Source organism: Mus caroli, unplaced genomic scaffold, assembly GCF_978045245.1.
Source record: "Mus caroli unplaced genomic scaffold, Mus_caroli_1 scaffold_3, whole genome shotgun sequence".
NCBI lineage: Eukaryota > Metazoa > Chordata > Mammalia > Rodentia > Muridae > Mus > Mus caroli.
In genome coordinates, this window is record NW_028227258.1 from 29,328,649 (window position 1) to 29,348,273 (window position 19,625).

General features: G+C 44.5%; 1 protein-coding gene across 2 annotated transcripts; it reads left to right on the plus strand.

The window, feature by feature from the left end:
- Window positions 1-444: 444 nt before the first annotated feature.
- Window positions 445-4,138, plus strand: Rpl34 (ribosomal protein L34). Of its 2 annotated transcripts, none has more exons than XM_021158141.3 (5): window positions 445-485; window positions 1,651-1,724; window positions 1,804-1,903; window positions 2,087-2,190; window positions 4,009-4,138. In XM_021158141.3, the coding sequence occupies exons 2-5, from the start codon at window positions 1,660-1,662 to the stop codon at window positions 4,091-4,093; spliced, it is 354 nt and encodes a 117-aa protein (XP_021013800.1). In that variant the 5' UTR covers window positions 445-485; window positions 1,651-1,659; the 3' UTR covers window positions 4,094-4,138. The 2 variants fall into 2 exon arrangements, with proteins under 2 accessions (XP_021013800.1, XP_021013801.1); XM_021158142.2 differs by lacking the exon at window positions 445-485 and adding an exon at window positions 505-682.
- The last annotated feature ends 15,487 nt before the right edge of the window (window positions 4,139-19,625 follow it).

Sequence of the window (19,625 nt, forward strand, 5' to 3'; positions counted from 1 at the left end):
GTGAGATAGCTAGTAATTAGCAAATGTTCGGTTAAAAGTCTGTAAAGTGTGTGCTCTGGCTGAATAACAGAAGAGGCCGGGAAGCAGAAGGGCCCGGGCTACCTTATGTATGGGATGCCATAGAGATTTAAAACCAGGTCTAATTACCCTAGGCTAAAGGCATCGTGGCCCGTGTTTTCTCTTAGGGAAGTGGGGACGCCTCCTCTGTCACTCGCTTTTGCTCCCACCAGGGACCTTACACCTAACTTCTCACGTGACGTTCCTACGGGGGCTAGAGAACGCGCCCGCCTACGGAAGCCGCACTACACTTCCGCCGCTCAACGCGGCGCCACCCACACAGGTCCCCGCGTCCGCTTCCGTACAACATGGCGGCGCGCTCGCCGACGCGCCGCTTTCCCTGACGTACTTCCTGTCCGGCGCCGTCACACTTGACCCCTGAACTCACCCGCCCCTTCCTTTTCCTCTTCCGGGGACGGTGCTCAGAGGTATGGTGGCTTTCTTCTGCTCTGTTTTTTTTTACCGTTTGCGATCCGTAGCCATCCGAGGCGTCAGGCGGGCGGGACGCCCTTGGGGACAGGGCTGTCGCTGGGGTCGGTGGTGAGGGACGAGGAGAGGTGCGTACCGGCCGGGGCCTCGGCTCGTAGATTCGGGAAGCCCGAGATCAAACCCGGCTTCCGAAGCGGTGAGTGGCGGGAGCTCCGGGACCCCTCGGCCGCCGGCTACGGCGAGCGAGAGGCCGAAGTCGTGGTCGTGAAGCGCAGAGCGAGCGGAGCGCGGCCTCCGGCTGCTCTCCTGGTGCTGTCTGCCATGGTGGCTAGTCAGCGAGCGGGACGCGGTGGCAGGGACGGTGGCGGCGGCGGCGGAGCCTAGCTTGGTTAGGAAGATACGAATCAAGCAGTGGCGGCTCAGGGCCCATGGTCGCGCTTGGCGTTTGGGCTCCTTTTACGTAAAGTGGGTGTTGGGAAGGTGTGGAAGACAGGTCACCTGTAGCGTTTATTAATCAACTCCAGCCATTCGTCCCAGGGTGTGAGATTTAAACGAAGTCGCCTGTGTGTGAAGCTCTCGGGTAGAACGTTTGTCTGGCACGTTGACGGTCTGGATTCCACAATGCAGCATCGCTGCTGCGGGCGGGAGAGTCGTTTAGTAGCTGGTCTGCTAAGGAATGAACGAAGTTGGGTTTGAAACAGCACGAAACCCGGTCCCAGTAGTAAACAGATTTACTTCGCCAGGATGCTGCTTTGGGACAAGATAACTTACCAGCTGCCGGCACTGGGGTGGTTCGGAGTCTTCATCCTACTGGTAGCTGTATAAATTAGGGGGAAATACTGTCTTAGAGCCCAGGAGCCGGCTCTGTATTGCCAGGAAATAGCACTGTTGGAGGTTCACCCAAAGGTCCCATTTGTCATCCTTTAAATAAACTAGTGTTACCAAAGCCCATGATCAGGATTCTAACCAAGCTCCACACTTGTCTACCAGTAGGAAAGTGTCTGGTATTTTATTCGTCTCTAGTTTAAATGTGGGATTCTTTAGAACCGGGCCTTTGTAAGAGCACAGTGTGAATGAGTGTGTGTATGAATGTAAGATTTGTTATGTGGTGATGCTTTGACTTTTATTAAGGTGAAAGGTGATTGTATTCTCTCTAAATTGTAGGCACTCAGGATGGTCCAGCGCTTGACATACCGCCGTAGGCTTTCCTACAACACAGCCTCTAACAAAACTAGGCTGTAAGTATCTGCAAGTTTGAAATAACTGTCGTCAGTTTTCTCTGCGGTATGCTGAGCTACTTACAATCTCCCTTCCTAGGTCTCGAACCCCTGGCAACAGGATTGTTTACCTCTATACCAAGAAGGTTGGGAAAGCTCCTAAATCTGCATGTGGCGTGTGCCCAGGCAGACTTCGAGGGGTGAGTGTCCTTTTGAGAGAGTTTTAATCCCTTGATATCTGCAGTCCCGAAGTAGCCAATGTGAGAAATGACCAAAATGGCTTCCCAGTAAAAGCAGACATCCCTTTGTAACCTAGTTCCCCGTTACTAGGAAATGCCTTTTTCCTTGAGCATCCTAAGGTAATCACAGTCTTTGTTCTACAGGTTCGTGCTGTGCGACCCAAAGTCCTTATGAGATTGTCTAAGACGAAGAAGCACGTCAGCAGGGCCTATGGTGGGTCCATGTGTGCCAAGTGTGTCCGTGACAGGTGAGTGCGTGAGGGGCCGAGGCAGGCTGTGTGTTACATGGTGTGCCAGCCTGGAGTCTCCCCTTGACACCTGCTAGGAGATGGGGTCCTGTATAAAACAGTGGTGCTCCTGTTGTGTCAGAATTTGGGGGCGTCTTTAAAGTAGTTTTGGTTTACAGAGAGCAGACAGGAAAGAGATGCTGAATTAGTGTTTGATAGTAGGCAGCTGGGGAGGAGTCTTAGAGGGTTAGGAACAGTGTTGGTTTGGGTGGCTGATTGAGGAGGTGACAGGCAAAGCTAGAAAAGATTGTGAAGGGCTTTAGTCTTAGATGGTGGGACCAGGTGACTCGCAAGCAAAGCTGAGGGTTTGACTTGACAAGATGAAGGTTTGGGATCTACAGAGGCTTTTAGGCAGCAAGCCTTTGCCTTACTACCTGATGCTGGCCTAGAGAGGGTTTGGTGGTGAGGGGTTTAAATCATTTGGATACTGGGAAGAGTACAAGGATGGCTGTGGTTTATTTGCCGAGCACCAGATGACAGTTCAGAACTTCTGGATGGACTTTCTGGCTAGGTGGAGGTGTTTGGAGGAGGAAACCGGCACTTCCAATTTCATACTCATAGTACAGTGCAATGCTCGGTGTCGTTAAGGGGAGAATACAGAAGCTGGGCTGGACTCTGATTTGTTTGGTAGTTTTACAGAACGCTCTGACCAAGTGGGATATTTTGTTTCTTGACAACAATCTGCCTGCCCTGTTTGTGGTAGTTGTTCACTAAAAGGAGGAAGGCCTCGTACCTTAATACAAGCACAGGACAAATGTTCTAATGCAGGCCATCTGAACTTCATAACATAGCAGAGATATTTCATGCAGTTGTAGAAACTGGGTTGGCATTTGAGGCCAAACCGGAATGATGCAAATGGAAAAGAGTTCCAGGCTCTGGTGATTGACCTTAAGGTGGTGACTTTTGAGCTACAGGGATTTGCTTGGCATATTTGATTCATCCCCTACAGAATCTAGATTTGGGCCTAACAAGATGGTGGGAGGCAGAGGCAGGCGGATTTCTGAGTTTGAGGCCAGCCTGGTCTAGAAAGTGAGTTCTAGGACAGCCAGCAGCCAAGGCTATACAAAGAAACCCTGTCTCGAAAAAAACAAAAACAAAAGAAAAGTGATGGTGTCCTTGTCTTTAACACATAACACACACGTTCTAGTTCATAGCTGGTAGCTAGGTATTATGGAAAACCATAAAGTGAATAAAACATTATTTTGATATGTCCTGGATCCTGATGCAAGAAATAACGTTAGTCAGAAACTATCTTAAGTGATGGTCTTGTCTTGGGTATTGTCTGTTAGGTTTCTATTGCTGTGATAACTGTGACCAGAGGTGACTTGGGGTGGATGTTATTTTGCACTTGGAGGTGCTAGTCCCATCACTGAGGGAAGTCAGGGCAGGACCTGAAGCAGAGGCCATGGGGAATGCTGCTTGCAGGCTTGCTCTCCTTGGCTTTTTCAGACTGCCTTCCTAAAGCACACATTCACCGCCCAGTGTGGTACTGCCCACAGGCCAATCTTGGAGGCATTTCCTGATTGATGGTCCCTCTTCCTGTATGACTCTAGCTTGTGCCTAAGTTGACAAGTAACTTGGCCAGCACAGCCACTTTATTTTATATGATCATGAAGCAGTCAAGATTACTTGGAATTGGAGAAGTCCTCCACAAATGTTCATGTAACTTCATAAGCTTTGTGAAATTTTTTTGTGCATTTTTCTAGGCCCTTGATTGCTTTGCTTCATCTTATAGAGGTAACGTTCCCGTGTTAATAACTGGGTTGTTTTTCTTTCTAGGATCAAGCGGGCTTTCCTTATTGAGGAGCAGAAAATCGTTGTGAAAGTGTTGAAGGCACAAGCACAGAGTCAGAAAGCAAAATAGACATGCAAATTTTTTAAGTAATAAAAATCAAGACTTGGTCTACTCTTCTGTTATCTGTGATTTGTTTAGGACTAATTTATAATTGGGTCGTTCTTTTAAGGAGACGCTGGCTGGAGGTCACTGGATACTAGAACCTTGGGTGGTTCTTCTGATTAGGATGGGTCCTTCTGCTCAACTCTTAACGACACTTAGACCACTTCTTAGTATCTCCTTTGCAGTGTCAAACCAGGAGCCAGCCTCAGGCTGTTTTGAATGAAATCTTTAAACTTTCTAAATCCTCTTTTGGACTTGGAGCACCTAAAACAACCCCAAATGATTCTCGGATTGTGATTTTCATTGTGGTTTTTCCGGGTTAGGACATTGAAATCCGGGCTTTACTTTGGTGCTGATGCTCACTAAACAAATTCCCTGACGCTCCTTAAGGCTAAGAGAACTAACACTGGTACAAGAGCCGTACAAAACCTACTTTTATTTCCTACTGTATTCTGTAGCTCCACATTTAGCCATTGCCTCATGAGCTGGCGATATGATAGGTCTACAGAGGGGGGTTTCATGGTAAAAGGCAGAAATCTACCACATACATGCCAGCAAGCACAAGACACTAAAGTCTTTTAAGAAGTGAAGCATAGTTCTGAGTTTGTTTTTGAGACATGATATATGGCTCAGCTTGAACTTGGGGTTCCTACTTAGAGTAGAGGAGCCCCTTTATAGCCTCCCCAGTACTAGTACTCTAGGTGTGTGCCCTGGTGCTTGGCTAAGAAGGCAGTTTGTAGAGGGGTTAAAGGGATCCCAGAAAATGGATAATGTCACATTAGAACATTCTCAGAGTTTGAAAGGTGGCTTAGGAAATAAAAGCATGGCCTGAGTAGAATCCTCAGCACCTTTACAGCCTAGCAAGATGGTGTCTGGTTCCAATTGTGGATTGGGAGGGTGTGTAATAAAGGCCTGCTGGCCAGCCAGTGTAGCCAAAACTCCACAGTTAGTAACTGACCCTGTCTCCTGTAGTGAGAAGAGGACAATACTTAGTAATGGCCTGTGACCTAAGGGTTCACACAAGAAGACTTCAGTGGGAATAAATAACCTTGCGTTCAATTCTTCCCATGACAGGTTAGTGAGATGGATATAATATGTTCAGTGTTTTACACTTAACATTATTTGTTCACTGATCCACAGGCTAGATTTTTAAAAGCTTGAAACCCAAGGTTTATAAACTGGAAGGGCAAGCCTCAGCTCTCAGTGAGTCCAGGCCCACTATTAGTGTTAGGTTGGGTAACTGAACACAGCCTTTCCCCACTGTTATGTATTTTATTTTTAATGATAATGTTGGTAGTATGTACCTGTGTGTTTAGGTATCCTCAGCATAGTGTTGGGCACTGGACATCAGACTTGGGTCCTCTGAAAGAGCAGTAACAACACTTAGCTTCTTGGATTCTGTCAAATTTCAGCAAAGTTTTAAAAAAAAAAATGGGTTAGCAGAGCTTTGAGAAAGCTACTGTGTTAACATGATATACTTCACAAGCTATTCATTTAACCTGTTCTAAGTTAAAGGTATTTATACTTTCCTTCAAAATGTCTTTGTAGACAATTTGGAAAGTATGGAAAACATTTTATTTCAATACTTAGAATATTAGTAGTGGATATTTTCCCTTCCATTTTGTTTGTGAGGCAAAAATGTAATGACAAAATTGAAAGCACAGTATATTTGTAATTTTTCATTTCCCTCATAAAACCCCTGATAGCTTTTTTGAAATGCCTGGTAATATCTTGGTATGACTATAATTTAAATATTTTCTTTCTTTTGGGAAGTCAAGCTAGTACCAGCTTTCTGTGACTAGAAAACCTGTGAATACTTTCACGTGTGTTTTTCCGGCCTGTAGTACCACTCTTACGATATTGTGGTGTGAACATAGTACCAACTTTATATCCCTGGTCACCCAAGAGGATTTTGTAACTGCTGTTTCAATTTGGCGGGGGTGGGAAATCAGGTTTTTATTGAATCCAGTTCTGTGTGTGACAAAGTAGTCTTGACAGGTCCCCTAAAAGGCCATATGAATGTACTCAGTGGTTTTCTTTTTAAAGTCTAGGATTTCTCCTTCCATTGAATTGCTTATAAATTTCATCAGAAGGTTGAAGTGGCTCTTTTACCCATAAAAGCACAAAAATCTCCATATGTTTAAGCAAATCAGGTTTCAGCAGCCGAGTATTAATGGCATACCATTTTTAGCCTAATGATTGGCCTGAGCATGGCTACCTCCAGGCGTAACTGCAGTTCCCGAGGAAGTCAGTCAGTCTTTAGGTTACGATGCTGCTTAGTTCTGAATGTTGGTTATTCTCTAGGTTGCATCACTTGGTGGTAGTGATCATTATTTTATAACTATTGGCATCACCGCTACCTCGTCTTGGCTTGTGAAAGCAGTCGTGTGTGTCCCTAACCCTGAACTGCAGTGTGTGCAGAATGGCTACCCAGCCCTTTTCCCTGGAGCTGGGTGCTGAGCACAGCCCACCCCATTATCTCATGGTCTGTTACCACTGAGTACACAGGATTGGACTTCTTTCAAGAGCTCTATTTAGTACTTAACTTGATAAAGATGTGCGCTTAAAATTTGTAAATAGTTACTAATAACTTGATTCTGTAAGACTCAAGGTTTAATTTTGGTTTCTCTGTTGCTTTGGAGGCAGGGAGATGTTTTGTCACTTTGGCTGACCTGCAGCTCACTATGTATATATACCAGGCTGGTCTCAGTCTCACAAAAATCCTGCTCCTGCCTCCAGGTGCTATTAAAGGCATGCACTATTGTACCTGACTAATTTTGAAAAAATCCCAAATAAACCATTTGCTGAATCCAGTTCTGTGTGTATAGATGTAGGGGGTAGTAAAAAGTCTTAACCCTTTACGCAATGAAAGTTGAGTGTGGTGGGGAGTCTTGGGTTGAAAGTCAGGAACCGAAAAGTTCACCTTGTCTCTGAGCTTGCTTTCCTGGTTTGTGCTGCTGTAACAACCATATACCCGGCAGCTTAACATTACTTCTCAGGGTTGAGGCTAAGGTCAGGGTGGCAGCCGATGTAGCATCTAGCAACACTTCTTAGCTTGTTAATCTTTTTCTGCTTTATGAAGGCTCAAATCTTATGACCTAACTTCTTCCCCAAAGCCCAGATCCTATGGCCATCCCTTTGGAAGCCCGTTCAACATAAACACACTGAGGACAGATACTTCAGCCTATAATGCTTCCCAAGTTAATATTTACAATACTGAGTCAAAAATTGCTTCTGGCCTCCCAGATCCCAGCTGCCCGTCATTGACAGACTTTCTTGAGTTAGTGTGGTGAACTTAAAGGCTTGTACGAATGGTTCCCCCCCACTCATATCCATTTTGTAACGGGCCTTAGTGCTCTCTCATTCATTCAGCTGACACTTAAAAACTTCCAAGAAGTGCTGAGGATAAATACTGGTAGCTAGCGCACGTGCACACACACACACACACAAAATGTAGGGAAAGCCCTGATGTTAAGCCAAGGAAGGAGCCTAGTGGGAACCAGGCTTTTCTCGAAGTAGGATGTAGGTTCGAGGTAAGGATGAGTGCCGAGTCGCTAACTAGTAAGCAGTGCATTCCAGACAAAGGAACCGACCTAGGCAAATACCAGGAGTCAAGAAGCAGCTCGCATAAAGACACAGTTAATTCAACACAATGCTGTTCTCTGTGTCTACAGCCCCCAAGCCTGCGACATGGTAACATTATCAGTCACAAGGAACATCCCTGTCACCATACAGATTTTAATAACAGGGCCACATCTGTAATGCTTTTCACATCCTGCAAGAGATCAGTGAGAAAGAAAAGCTTTCTATACTGCTTATTTCAGCAAGGTCGAAACTCCCTTTGCATTATGGAATATTTAAATTACAAAAAGCCCTGGGTAATTTGCACAGTGGCCTACTATGCTATTAAGGAGGGAAAGGATCAAATGTATTGACTGAAATCCCCTGACACTCATCTTGCTTCTACATTCTGTGGCCCATGCAAACAGCCTGAGGGCTCTGCTCTCTAACTCTCTCTAGGGTTAGAAATAAGCCTACAGCTTGGTGTGCCTAAAGAACAAACGGTCTTGAAGAAAATTCAGATATTTACTGCATTTGAGTGTTAGTCATGCAGAGACTGTGGGACTCTTCCACTGTAGAGTGAAAGTAGCTACAGACAGTGCACACACGAATGGGTGTAGCTGTATTCCAATAAATCTCGATTAACAAAAACATGTCAGATTTGGCCCACAAGTTGTCGTCTGTGGACCCTATATTTTCTGATTCCACTTCTAGCCACAATTGCACGACTGATTTCAAATAAGACCAGAGTATCGTTCATTGCCTTGTTAGAGCTCATCAACCCGAGGACGGTAAGATGAAAATGAAAGGACTTCTTGTCTTCATCCCACTTAATTTTGCAGTGATTGGTTACAGGGTACCACATCACTAAAGTTGGAGTACAGTGTAGCGAACAGTACTTGCTGGCACACCTCTTCCTTACAATGTTTTTGAAAAGTATATAGACCCTGTCAAATGTTTAGATTGCCATCTAAAACTTACTGTTAGGATTTCAAATCGTGCAGAATGTCATTTCCAATGGAGTAGACGTTTGAATAATTTTTAAAGACTTATTTATTTATTTTATGTATATGAGTACACTGTAGCTGTCTTCAGACACAGAAGAGGGTATCAGATCCCATTACAGATGGTTGTAAGCCACCATGTGGTTGCTGGGATTTGAACGCAGGACCTTCGGAAGAACAGTCAGTGCTCTTAACTGCTCTTCTCTCCATCTCTCCAGCCCCTTGAATAATTTTTTAAAAGAAGGTATTTTTATTTTATGTACATTGCTGTTTTGACTGCACGCATATCTGTGTGAGGGGCGTCAGAGTTCCTGGGACTGGAGTCACAGACAGTTGTGAGCTACCATGCGGGGGCTTGGAGTTGAACCTGGGTCCTCTGGAAGAGCAGTCAGTGCTCTTAACTGCTGAGCCATCTCTCCAGCGCTGTTTTGAGTAATTCTAGAGTAAACTGTTCCACCAACCTTTCAATAGACGGAATAAAGCTACACAGTGGCAATTTTAAAAGAGCCCAAAAGAGAAGCCACAGAGCTTTGCCTGGCTTGGTGTCTCACAGACAGAATAAGGAACCATTGCCTCTTGAACTGGCTTCTCTTTGCTTCAGTCTTAAGGAACTCCTCAAAATGACCAATTGCTTTGCCATTTGAGACAATAGTGAGGTATTTGGTAACATTAGCGAGGATATTAAATAAAAAATGACCGTAACCACTCTACCCCATTCTAATCTCTTCTGCGCTCCGAGAAGCCTCAGAGCGGTCCAGGACAGCCTGCTGCAGCGCCGAGTGCTTCTCTTCTGTGTCAGGCAGGGAAAGAACGCTACCAGGCGCTGCTGCTTTCCTCACAACCATTCAGACATTGTAATGCATTGTGGGTGTAAAGGCACCCTTCTAGGCACTGGGGTTAACAACAGAGACGGACAGACATCTCCTCAGCGGAATGATTTCATTCCCCTGAGAATTGGCAATAAAATGAAGACGTGGGATAAATAAAACGCAGGATACACCCAGCAAATGCTCTGGAGACAAACAGAGCATTTTCCCAAGGAGCAGAAGGCGCAAGCAGAGAGTCGCAGAGCTCTCCCTGAAGAATGGCATCCCCAACCTGCTGTGTCTGAGGAAGGAGCCACAGTTCTCCAAGAAGAGAGCTCTTGTGAACAGGGTGGTGTGACGCGGCTGAAGCAGAGGGAGGGAGAGCACTCTGAAGTGACAGAATTCACAGGGTATTGGATCATGTCCCTGATAGGACCTATGTACCTATCAGTTTTGGGCAAGACTCTGGGCCTAGACTTTAGAGGACACGGCTCTAGCTTCCTCCTGGAAATACTTCGAGGCCAGGAGACTTCCGGTTGCCGCGCGTTCCCTGTCTACACACTGGCCCAGAAGCTCCTGCCCTGGGATCCCCAAACTCATCCTTGAGGCCTGAGCATCCCTGTCCTCTAGAGCACTTCTCGGGAGAGGAGTGTGTTATTGAAGAGTTCCCCTGAAGGCCGTGGGTGTTTGAGGGGTTAGGAAAGAGTGTGGGTGTGTGCCCAAAACATCTGCAGATAAGGCCCTTCAAGGTAGAAATCGAACCAGAGGTCTGCAAAAAGCAGGGTTTTCTGCTAGACGGGAAACAAGCTGTGCCTTTAAAGCTATATTTGGATGGAGAAATCTGAAGAGGTTAGGAATCTAATGTCAGACCCATTTTAAACACCTGTCTGTCCAATCGGTAGGATGGAACACACCTTTCTGAGTTACGTGTTGGCATGGTTTGTATGACTCAGGCAAGCATTTGATATAAAGTGTTCAGTATTCTGTATTCTGAGTTCTGCAAATGTCAAGGCAGCTCTGGGATGCTGGCTCCTGAGTGGGTGGGAAGCCATCAGAACCACAGAGCCTGAAAGCAGCTGTGCTGATCCTAGAAGCAAAATTATTCACTGTACTGCCCTCAAACTCTGTGTCTCCAGTCAATTCACCACGGAACATCAGATGGGTTTGTGGTTTCCTTTCTTCTGTAAAATGGAAGAAACGTGGGACAGTTGTAAAGGACGGGCTGGGGTGGAGAATTTACATGCCGTCTTCTTGGGGGAAATCAATTTTCAGAAACAGTATGTGGAATTTGAAAATCTAGAAATCACTTTCATTAAAACTGACAATCCTCCAAGGCCCCCTGGGCTATCCTTAGGTAACTTTGCAAAGACACCCCTATGAAGAGCTCAGCTAGAATGGAGACAGTGTTTACTGGCAGCCCGGAGGCCTGGGATACAGTGCTGGTTCAGACTGTTTCTGTCTCCTTGGGTAAGTCGCTTGTCCCGGTCTTTGGAGTTTGGCACAGTGATCTCCAAAGTGTCCCATTTGTGCATCCATTGATTGATTTCACTGCCTTGATGGGAAATTGGCATCTGCTGTGTTCCAAGCACTGCAAGGGGACCTAAGGGTTGATACAATAGCCCCAGTGCCCCCTAGGAGCTCGGGTCTAGCTCTTGGTACATTAGCTTAGCCATGGTTCCAGATACGGTAGCACCTGTGACACATTAGGGAAATTTGCTGGACACCTATAGAATGTACTGGTCTGTCCTGCTAACCAAGCTGTCCTGACTCCACGACGTTCCAACATCTAATCGGCTTTTTATGTCGTTTATTTTCCTGGCCTGGGTAGATCCCATGTAAAGAAAGGTACACAAAGCATTTTCAGAATGGCTGTAATTAATACGTAAATTTCTAAGAATGAAGTCTCTACATAAAACTAGGGGAGATTATATTTTTCTTCTAAACATTAATCCAGAGAAATCTAACATTTGGGGAAGAGGTAGGAATCCAGAAAACCTTGATCTCTTACCAGGTAAACTGAGAATCCCAAAGGTAAAAACCTTTTTAAAAAATGTAAATGTGTGGGTAAAACTTCCTGGTTTACATTTTTAAAGAATTCTTTAGTGCTAGATATTGTTTGCACAAAAATCTGATTAATGATGAATTGGTTCATAGCATAATACAAAAAAACAAAAAACAAAACCACGTCTATCATGTTCTGCCAAGAGCAATATGACTCCTGGGTTCTTTGCCTTCTTATAAATTTGTGAACCTTGACTGTTGGCAATTGGAAAACATCAAAGGGTTTAAGCCCATTAGGATTTAGAAGGCTCCTTTGATGACTTGAAGTACTCACAGTCATTCATTCAGCAAACATTAACTGTGTGCTGTGTGTGTACCAGGCACCGTGTTAACACTGCCTCTGAGGAGAATTTCTGAAGCAAGTGAAGGCTCCCGCTCCTCCCGGTCCCTATGATATTCTGTTTCCATACAGTACAGGGTGTGGCACGGTAGAGAGAGCACAGATTCCCTTTGCTTACTCAGTAGGCCTTGAGAAGGTACTGCAAGTTAGTGTTTTTATGAAAATGCTAAGAGAAAATACAAATATTTTTCCAAGGTTGTCATAAGGATAGATGGACATACCTGATACTTACTTCGTGTAGTTAATATCCATTACTTCTGGTTCCCTTCTCTTCTCATCTCTCCGCAGAAACCTAAACTCAGAACACACCTACCATCAAACACGGTGAGTATGAGCCAAATGGGTTTCTTTAAGAACTATTTTTTTTTATTTATTTTTATTTTATGTAAGTACACTGCAGCTGTCTTCAGTCACTCCAGAAGGGGGCGCCAGATCTCGTTACGGATGGTTGTGAGCCACCATGTGGTTGCTGGGATTTGAACCTCGGACCTTTGGAAGAGCAGTCGGGTGCTCTTACCCACTGAGCCATCTCACCAGCCCAAGAACTATTTTATATTTGTAGTTTTATAGTTGTATAGAAGATGAGTCTCTGCTAAAGCAGGGCAGAGCAAGCGAGGCTGGCAAATCAATCTGGTCAAAGCCAGGCATCGCCTGTTCAACAGAGACACAGGCCGTGTGAAGAAAGCAAGGATGAACACCCAACACCCTGTTGGGACCAATGAGTGATAAACACCAGAGGGCTGAAGAAATGGCCCCCGCCGTTAAAAGCACTCACACAGTGACTAACAAGTGTCTGTAACTCCCATTTCAGGGGACCTGAGCCCCCGCTGTTAAAAGCACTCACACAGTGACTAACAAGTGTCTGTAACTCCCATTTCAGGGACCTGAGCCCTCTTTTTGGTCTTCATGGTACATGTATATATGTAAGCAAACACTCATTCACATAAAACACGGAAAAACTAATCTTTAAAAAGAGACATCGGGGTTCCACGGGGTTCCACGTTCAGAAGGACCTGCCCGACCTTCCCCCCTTCCATCTCAAGACCCTGAGCTTGACCGTGTGGTCCACAGTCTCCCACTTGAGAATCACCTTAGGGAATTCTGGGGACACTATTCCTTAAGAGATGGTTGAACATGCAGCCAAGACATATCTCTATCTCTATCATGCTATCTAAGGCTCAGAGAACACATGGGAAAGGGGATGGGGGGTGGGGGAGAGGGAGACGGGGAGAGAGAGAGACAGAGGGACAGGGAGAGGGAGAGAGGAAAGGAGGGAGAAAGGAAGGGAGGGAGGAAGAGAGAGAGAGAAAATAGGAAGAGAAAGAATAGGGAGAGGGGCTGGGAAAACAGATCTGTATGGCATAATCATGCTCCCACAGCAGATGAGAGCTTGTCTAGGCCTGCACAAGACTAGACTGGCCACTAATCTTGGAAGGACTTGTGCAGCCCTGTCCCTCCCTGCTGGTGGATTCTGGAGGAGGGACAGTCATTGCCTTCAGCTGTGTACTCAGAGGTGAGTCCACCAGGCACCCGAGGAGAGCTCCAAACCTGTGGTCCATAGAAGACTGGGATTCAACTCAGTGGATCACAACACAGAACCAGAGGACTGGCTGTGAAAGGAGACTTCTAGGGAAGAGGTGGGTGACCGTGTGGGGAGGGAGACTGGCGCTCTGTGGAGAGAGTGACCAGATGTTTTAATAAACATATGACACTGTCAAGGAACAAACCTAATAAAGATCATAATTAAAAATAGACCAGGTTCCTAGCCAGGCATGGTGGCACACACCTTTAATCCCTCACACTCAGGAGACAGAGGCAGGGAGATCTCTGAGTTCAAGGCCAGCCTGGTCTGCAGAGTGAGTTCCAGGACAGCCAGGGCTACATAGAGAAACCCTGCCCTGAAAAACCAAAAACTGAAAATTAAACTAAAAATATCAGACTCCTGAACTCAAGTAAGGACCATCGCCCCAGTCAGAACCTCTAAAATCTGGGCCCTAAACCTACATTTAAAGATATTCTCATCAACCTGGGTCTTGGACTGTCCTTTTATAAAGATGGGGGTATGGTGTAATTTGTTTGATGGAAAAGACTTTCATCATCGTTGGAAGAGTCTGACTCATCTCTGTCTGTCTGTCTCAGTCATCGGACTTATAAATACAGAGAAGATAATGAGGATCTCGGAGAAATGGTGGTCTCTGCTGTCCGTGCCTGAGTTTGTGTGGGCAGGAGTTCTCTTTGAATGACTAAAAGAAAGTGACCATGTTGGAAATAAGCAAGAAGTCAACCGATACCATCCAAAACGTTTTTTGTGTCTTTGTGAGGAATGGTAGATACACACACACACACACACACACACACACACACACACAGACACACACACGTTGACGTGCCCAAGCTGTATGTGATTAGTTCTGGGCAGAAGCGCATTAGGGCTTCTGAAAACCACAGCTGGAGACATCTATTCTGATGGGCCTAATGTTCGGCGTATTTCCTTTCAACTGAACTGGAGGGAAAGTACTTTGATACAATGTACATATGGAAATATTTTACAGCATTCTTAAAAAGTTAGATATTTCATTTAATATATATAAAACATACTCTTTTCTTTTCAATGCACACAAGTACAGCCAAATCAATGCCTTCATGGGTCCCTCGTCATTTCAGCCCATGTATTTTTTTGTTTTGTTTCTCTCTGTGTCGGCGCTTAGAGTTTGCTGTGTTTGGAAGGCCTGGCTGACAGCCCTGGAGCCAGGGTTGCTGCTCGAGCCTTTTGGCCAGCAGCAGCAGCAGCTGCTCAGATGCACTCCACATACTCACCTCTGGAAAGATCATTTCTGGAGGCGAGAAGGCTCTTTGATTTCCCAGCAGCCCCGAAAGCCATTGATGAGAACGGCCGTGGTACGGCTGCCCATTTGCAAGGACTTTGAGTTCTGAAGCCATCGCCATATTTCACATATGTAGTGAAATTGCAATCTGGGTTTTAGTTCAAATTCTTTGAAAAGATTAAAGTCTGGGCTTTTAGATGCTATTCCTAACCTTAGGGTAAAGTATGCCTAGAAAGCATAGTCTTCAATCAAAAGAATCCATTAAGACTGGTAACATTTTTTTTAAAGGCATCGGGAGATGGAACAGATGATAGGGATAGCATTTGCTGTCAGGTTTTTAATCTTGTATATTAATGACTTCTAAAAAACACTTATTATTGTATGTCTGTGTATATGTATGTATGCCTATGAGCACTTGCATGCCACAGCATACACATGAATATCAGACAACAACTTGCGAGAGTTGGCTCTCTCCTTCCACCATACGGGGTCCTGCATATTTATTAAAAGATGTATCGTGTTAAAAATTTAATCGAATTATTTTTTGTAAAAAATATTCAGTTGGCCAAAATTTGCCAAACCCATTTTTAAAGTTTTATAAATCTATATGATTTTCAAGGCAGCTAGATACATTTTTTTTAAAAATCCTGGGTTTGATATTTTATTCATTTGAAAATGATGCTTTCAGGAGGTTTTTCTTTCATCTTTAAAGGAATAAACCATTTGCATTTTAAAGATATGCTGGAGCGCTCCAGGAAGCAGCCTTTTCTATTTATGTTATATTTAATTGCACTTACTTGATCATAGCATCCAGGCAAGTTTTTAAAAAACAAGTTTGCCTTTTTACTGTGCTTGTGAACACAGCTGACAAATCTCAACTTATCAAAAGTACTGTTTTTTGGCCAGAGTAAAACTGCGCCTGACGGAATGTACTAGAAAAGAGAAACCCTGCCCCACTGTGGCCACAGGAAGGAATTACAAGTGGGAAGTTCAGATGGTTATTTGAATTATACCAGCTTTGCCGAAAAGATTTAATTTCAATGTATATAGATTTTTTTCTACAAAAGTCTATATGTTCGCGTTCATGTATGCATATATTTTAGTCTAACTCACTGCTATGTAGCAATCATTCCTCTCTTGACAGTCTGCGGCTCGTTCACTTCCAGCGGCCATCTAACCCTCGAACACGTAGAGAAACTCAGCCCCCTTTCTCATTAGCGCCTCAGAACTCAAATCTACAGGAGACACGGCGGAAGGCTTCCGCTAGTTTCTGGCCATGTCAGCGTCAGAATTTTGACCATATTTATGGTTAGGAATCGTCTGTCTAAAGAGTGACCTTGACATCTACTCCAGAGAATTATTGGATGGGTTGGACAAGATGACGTGGCACTGGGGGTGGCGGTGCACACCTTTAGTCTCAGCACTCAGGAGGCAGAGGCAGGCGGATATCTGTGAGTTCGAGACCAGTCTGATCTACAGAGTGAGCTATAGGTCAGTCAGGGCTACATAGAGAAAGTCTGTCTCAGAAAACAAAACAAAACAAAATTAAAGAAAAAAAAAAAAAGACAGCATAATTCCTATGCACAACGGACATATATGTTGGTTGTCTAATACCTCTGCTTTTTTCTGTCCTCCCCCCCCCCCAGGCCATGTGTGTGTGGCAGCACATGTCTGGAATCTTGGCTATATAGGAAAATAAGGCAGGTAGATCAAAATTTCAAGGCCAGTCAGTCCAAGCATCTGACACTATCTCGTCTCAAAAATGAAAATGGGAGGGTCTGGAGATATGGCTCAGTGGATAAGAGCCAAGACCTGCTCCTGCAGAGGACCTAGGCTCTATTCTTGACAGATCACCACTGTTTCTAACTCCCATTCCAGGGTATGCAAGGCACACACATAACCAGGCAAAAGACATATACACAGAGCTGGAAAGCTGGCTCAGTGGTTAAGAGCACTGATTGCTCTTCCAGAGGTACCTCTTGGTCTCTGTAATGGAATATGATGCCCTCTTCTGGTGTGTCTGAAAACAGCTACAGTGTACTCATATACATAGAAAGTAAACACACACTGTAAAAACTTAGAAAGTGATAATAAATTTTAAAGGGGTGGGGCTGTATGCATACATACCCTTCCCTGGTCACGTTACTAGTAAAGATTTTTTAAATTTCCTCTTCTGGGCTGTACTCCCCACTCTATTTTAATCCCCTTCCTTCTCCCTGGCATCTTTAGTCTTTTTTCTGTGATCTACCTTAATTTTATAGAAACATGACCAAGTTTTCCACCCTTAGACATCTCTTCCTGCTACCACTTGAACTCTATTCATATATACACATACATTACACATATATATGTAATGTACATGTGATGGGTGAATGAATCCATTCTTTTAAAAGATTTTTTTTTTTTAATGTGAGTACACTGTCACTGTCTTCAGACACATCAGAAGAGGGCACCAGATCTCATTACAAATGTTTGTGAGCCACCATGTGGTTGCTGGGAATTGAACTCAGGACCTCTGGATGAGCAGTCAGTGCTCTTAACTGCCGAGCCATCTCTCTAGCCTTGGCTTTGACCTTTTTTTGGTTTTTGTTTTTCGAGACAGGGTTTCTCTGTATAGCTCTGGCTGTCCTGGAACTCACTCTGTAGACCAGGCTGGCCTCGAACTCAGAAATCCTCCTGCCTCTGCCTCCCGAGTGCTGGGATTAAAGGTGTGCACCACACGCCTGGCTGGCTTTGAGCTTTTAGCTTTTGGCACCGTTTTAGCCTTCAGTTGCTGGGATTACAGGTGTGTGCCACCCACACCCATCTCACGCTCATTTTATTGTTATTTTCTTTTTTCTAGATAGTTTCTCTGTGTACTTGCTCTGTTAACCAGGCTGGCCTCAAACTCAGGGATCTGCCTGTCTTCACCTTTTAAGTATTGGAATTTTAAGACTTGAGCCGTTCACTATCATCATTATTATTATTTTTTAAGTTTCACTTTTTTTCCATTCTGTACTTTGATTTCTGTCACTGTGCTGCTGAAATTAGTGAATTAAATTACCAAATATTTATAGACACAGAGTGGCCAGTAAGGATTCAGATCTGTTTTCTGGCCATTTTAACACTTTGTGCTGGACATGTTCAATGGCTAACGGTCACTGAGGGCTGGCTTTCTGTCAAATGCAGCGGCTTCTTTCCATTTTCCTTCATCTGACATGTGGAAACTCTCTTCTGCCGCTTCTGTATGTATGCCTGCCCAGTCTGAACCTTTGATCTTCTGTATTTACTTTGTAGTATCCTCCTCATCATGTGGGCGAGTCCCTAGGCATCAGTCTGCAGCTCTCTTCCTTCTCTTTTAACTTTGGTCTGGGAACTTCCTATAATTTTATTCTACGTTGGGTGGATATGTGTGGGTGTTTTTTTTTTTTTTTCTGGGAAGAGAATTTATAGGTTGTTTTTTTTTTAAACAGCTTCACATGGTCTATGACCCTTCCAAAAAACAAACAACAAATCCAAAAAACAATAAACAAAACCAAGTGAGCCTTCCAAAAAACAAAAACCAAACTAAAACCAGCACCACCTCCAACAAAAACTCCCCCAAAGCAAAACAAACAAACAAACAAACAAACAAACAACTCAAAAGACCCAAAGCCCAGTGTGGTGGACATGTCTTTAATCCCAGCATTGAGTTTGAGACCAGCCTGGTTTACTAAGAAGACAGCCAGGGCTACACAGAGAAAAACTGTCTCAAAAAAAACAAAAAACAAAAAACCACCACCACCACAACAACAAAACCTACCAAAAAAACTGACCAAACAACAACAACAACAATAATAGTAACTACACAATAAACAAACCAACCAACCAAACAAAAGCCCCAATCCTTATTAGCTCCATATCACACTCAGGTGCATCAATTATGTGTGAGTTTCCTATGCTCCTATGACAGCTACCGCAGCCTCATGAGGCTCCTGCTTGAGCCTCCTGAGTGCCAAGAGGACAGGCTTATGGGTCTGCACCTGGGGGCAAAGCTTTGCTGAGGGCGAGAGTCATGGGCTGGTTACCTTGAAGCCAGCAGCACACAGGCGAGAACTCATCCCTGCTACTTACCCCACCCATGTTTGGGGAATTGATGGAGGAGTGAACGGTGAACAATACCAGCACCCCACTGAAGCCCAGTGACCCCAAGCACCGCAGGGATGGGGAAGAAAGTGTGAGAGGTCAGGCGATGTCTTCCGAGCACGTGCACAATTTCCACAAAGCAATTATCGAATAAGAAGAGAAGGTATAAGACAGAAAATGGAGAGTGAGCAGAGACTGAGACTACATGGCAAATCAACGTTCCTGCCCAGCCCACGTCCTTACTTCTCTGTAGCTAGCAGTAGAGATGGTATCGCCGTGGATCTTCTGAAATCTGCCCGGTTTCTTAGAAATAGCACCTTGGAAACAATGCGGCGTGATCCAGAGGCCAGAGATGATGTCTCTGGGCTGCTGATGCCAGAGATGCAGAGAAAGAAACAAAACCAAAGATACATGAACAAAGCACAATCGTCAGGGGACATACTGAAGAGTCTGAAGCTATGGAAGAGGCTCAGTCACTGATCCAGTCAACACGTAGCTAATGGGTCCTACTATGCCAGCTGGTCAAAAGGTCTGAAGATTCAGTAATAAAGCAGACATTGCCCCCGAACTTATGACATCGAGTTTCTGATCATAACAAATATCCACCATCTCTTGGATACAAGCAGACCTATATAACCTATACTATACTATACTATACTATAACCAACTAATCCTTAGAGAACACAGCACTGTGTTCTTTGGTAGAAAGTAACTGCCATGTGATAACTTTGGTAGAAAGTAACTGCCATGTGATAACTGGGAAATCTTTAAACTTTTTTAACATAGAATATAACATAC

Coding starts and splice junctions, on each gene's coding strand:
- Rpl34 (XM_021158141.3), top strand. CDS start 1,660: ATGGTCCAGCGCTTGACATACCGCCGTAGGCTTTCCTACAACACAGCC. Junction 1,904..2,086: donor GCCCAGGCAGACTTCGAGGG/GTGAGTGTCCTT, acceptor TTTGTTCTACAG/GTTCGTGCTGTGCGACCCAA. Junction 2,191..4,008: donor GCCAAGTGTGTCCGTGACAG/GTGAGTGCGTGA, acceptor TTTTCTTTCTAG/GATCAAGCGGGCTTTCCTTA.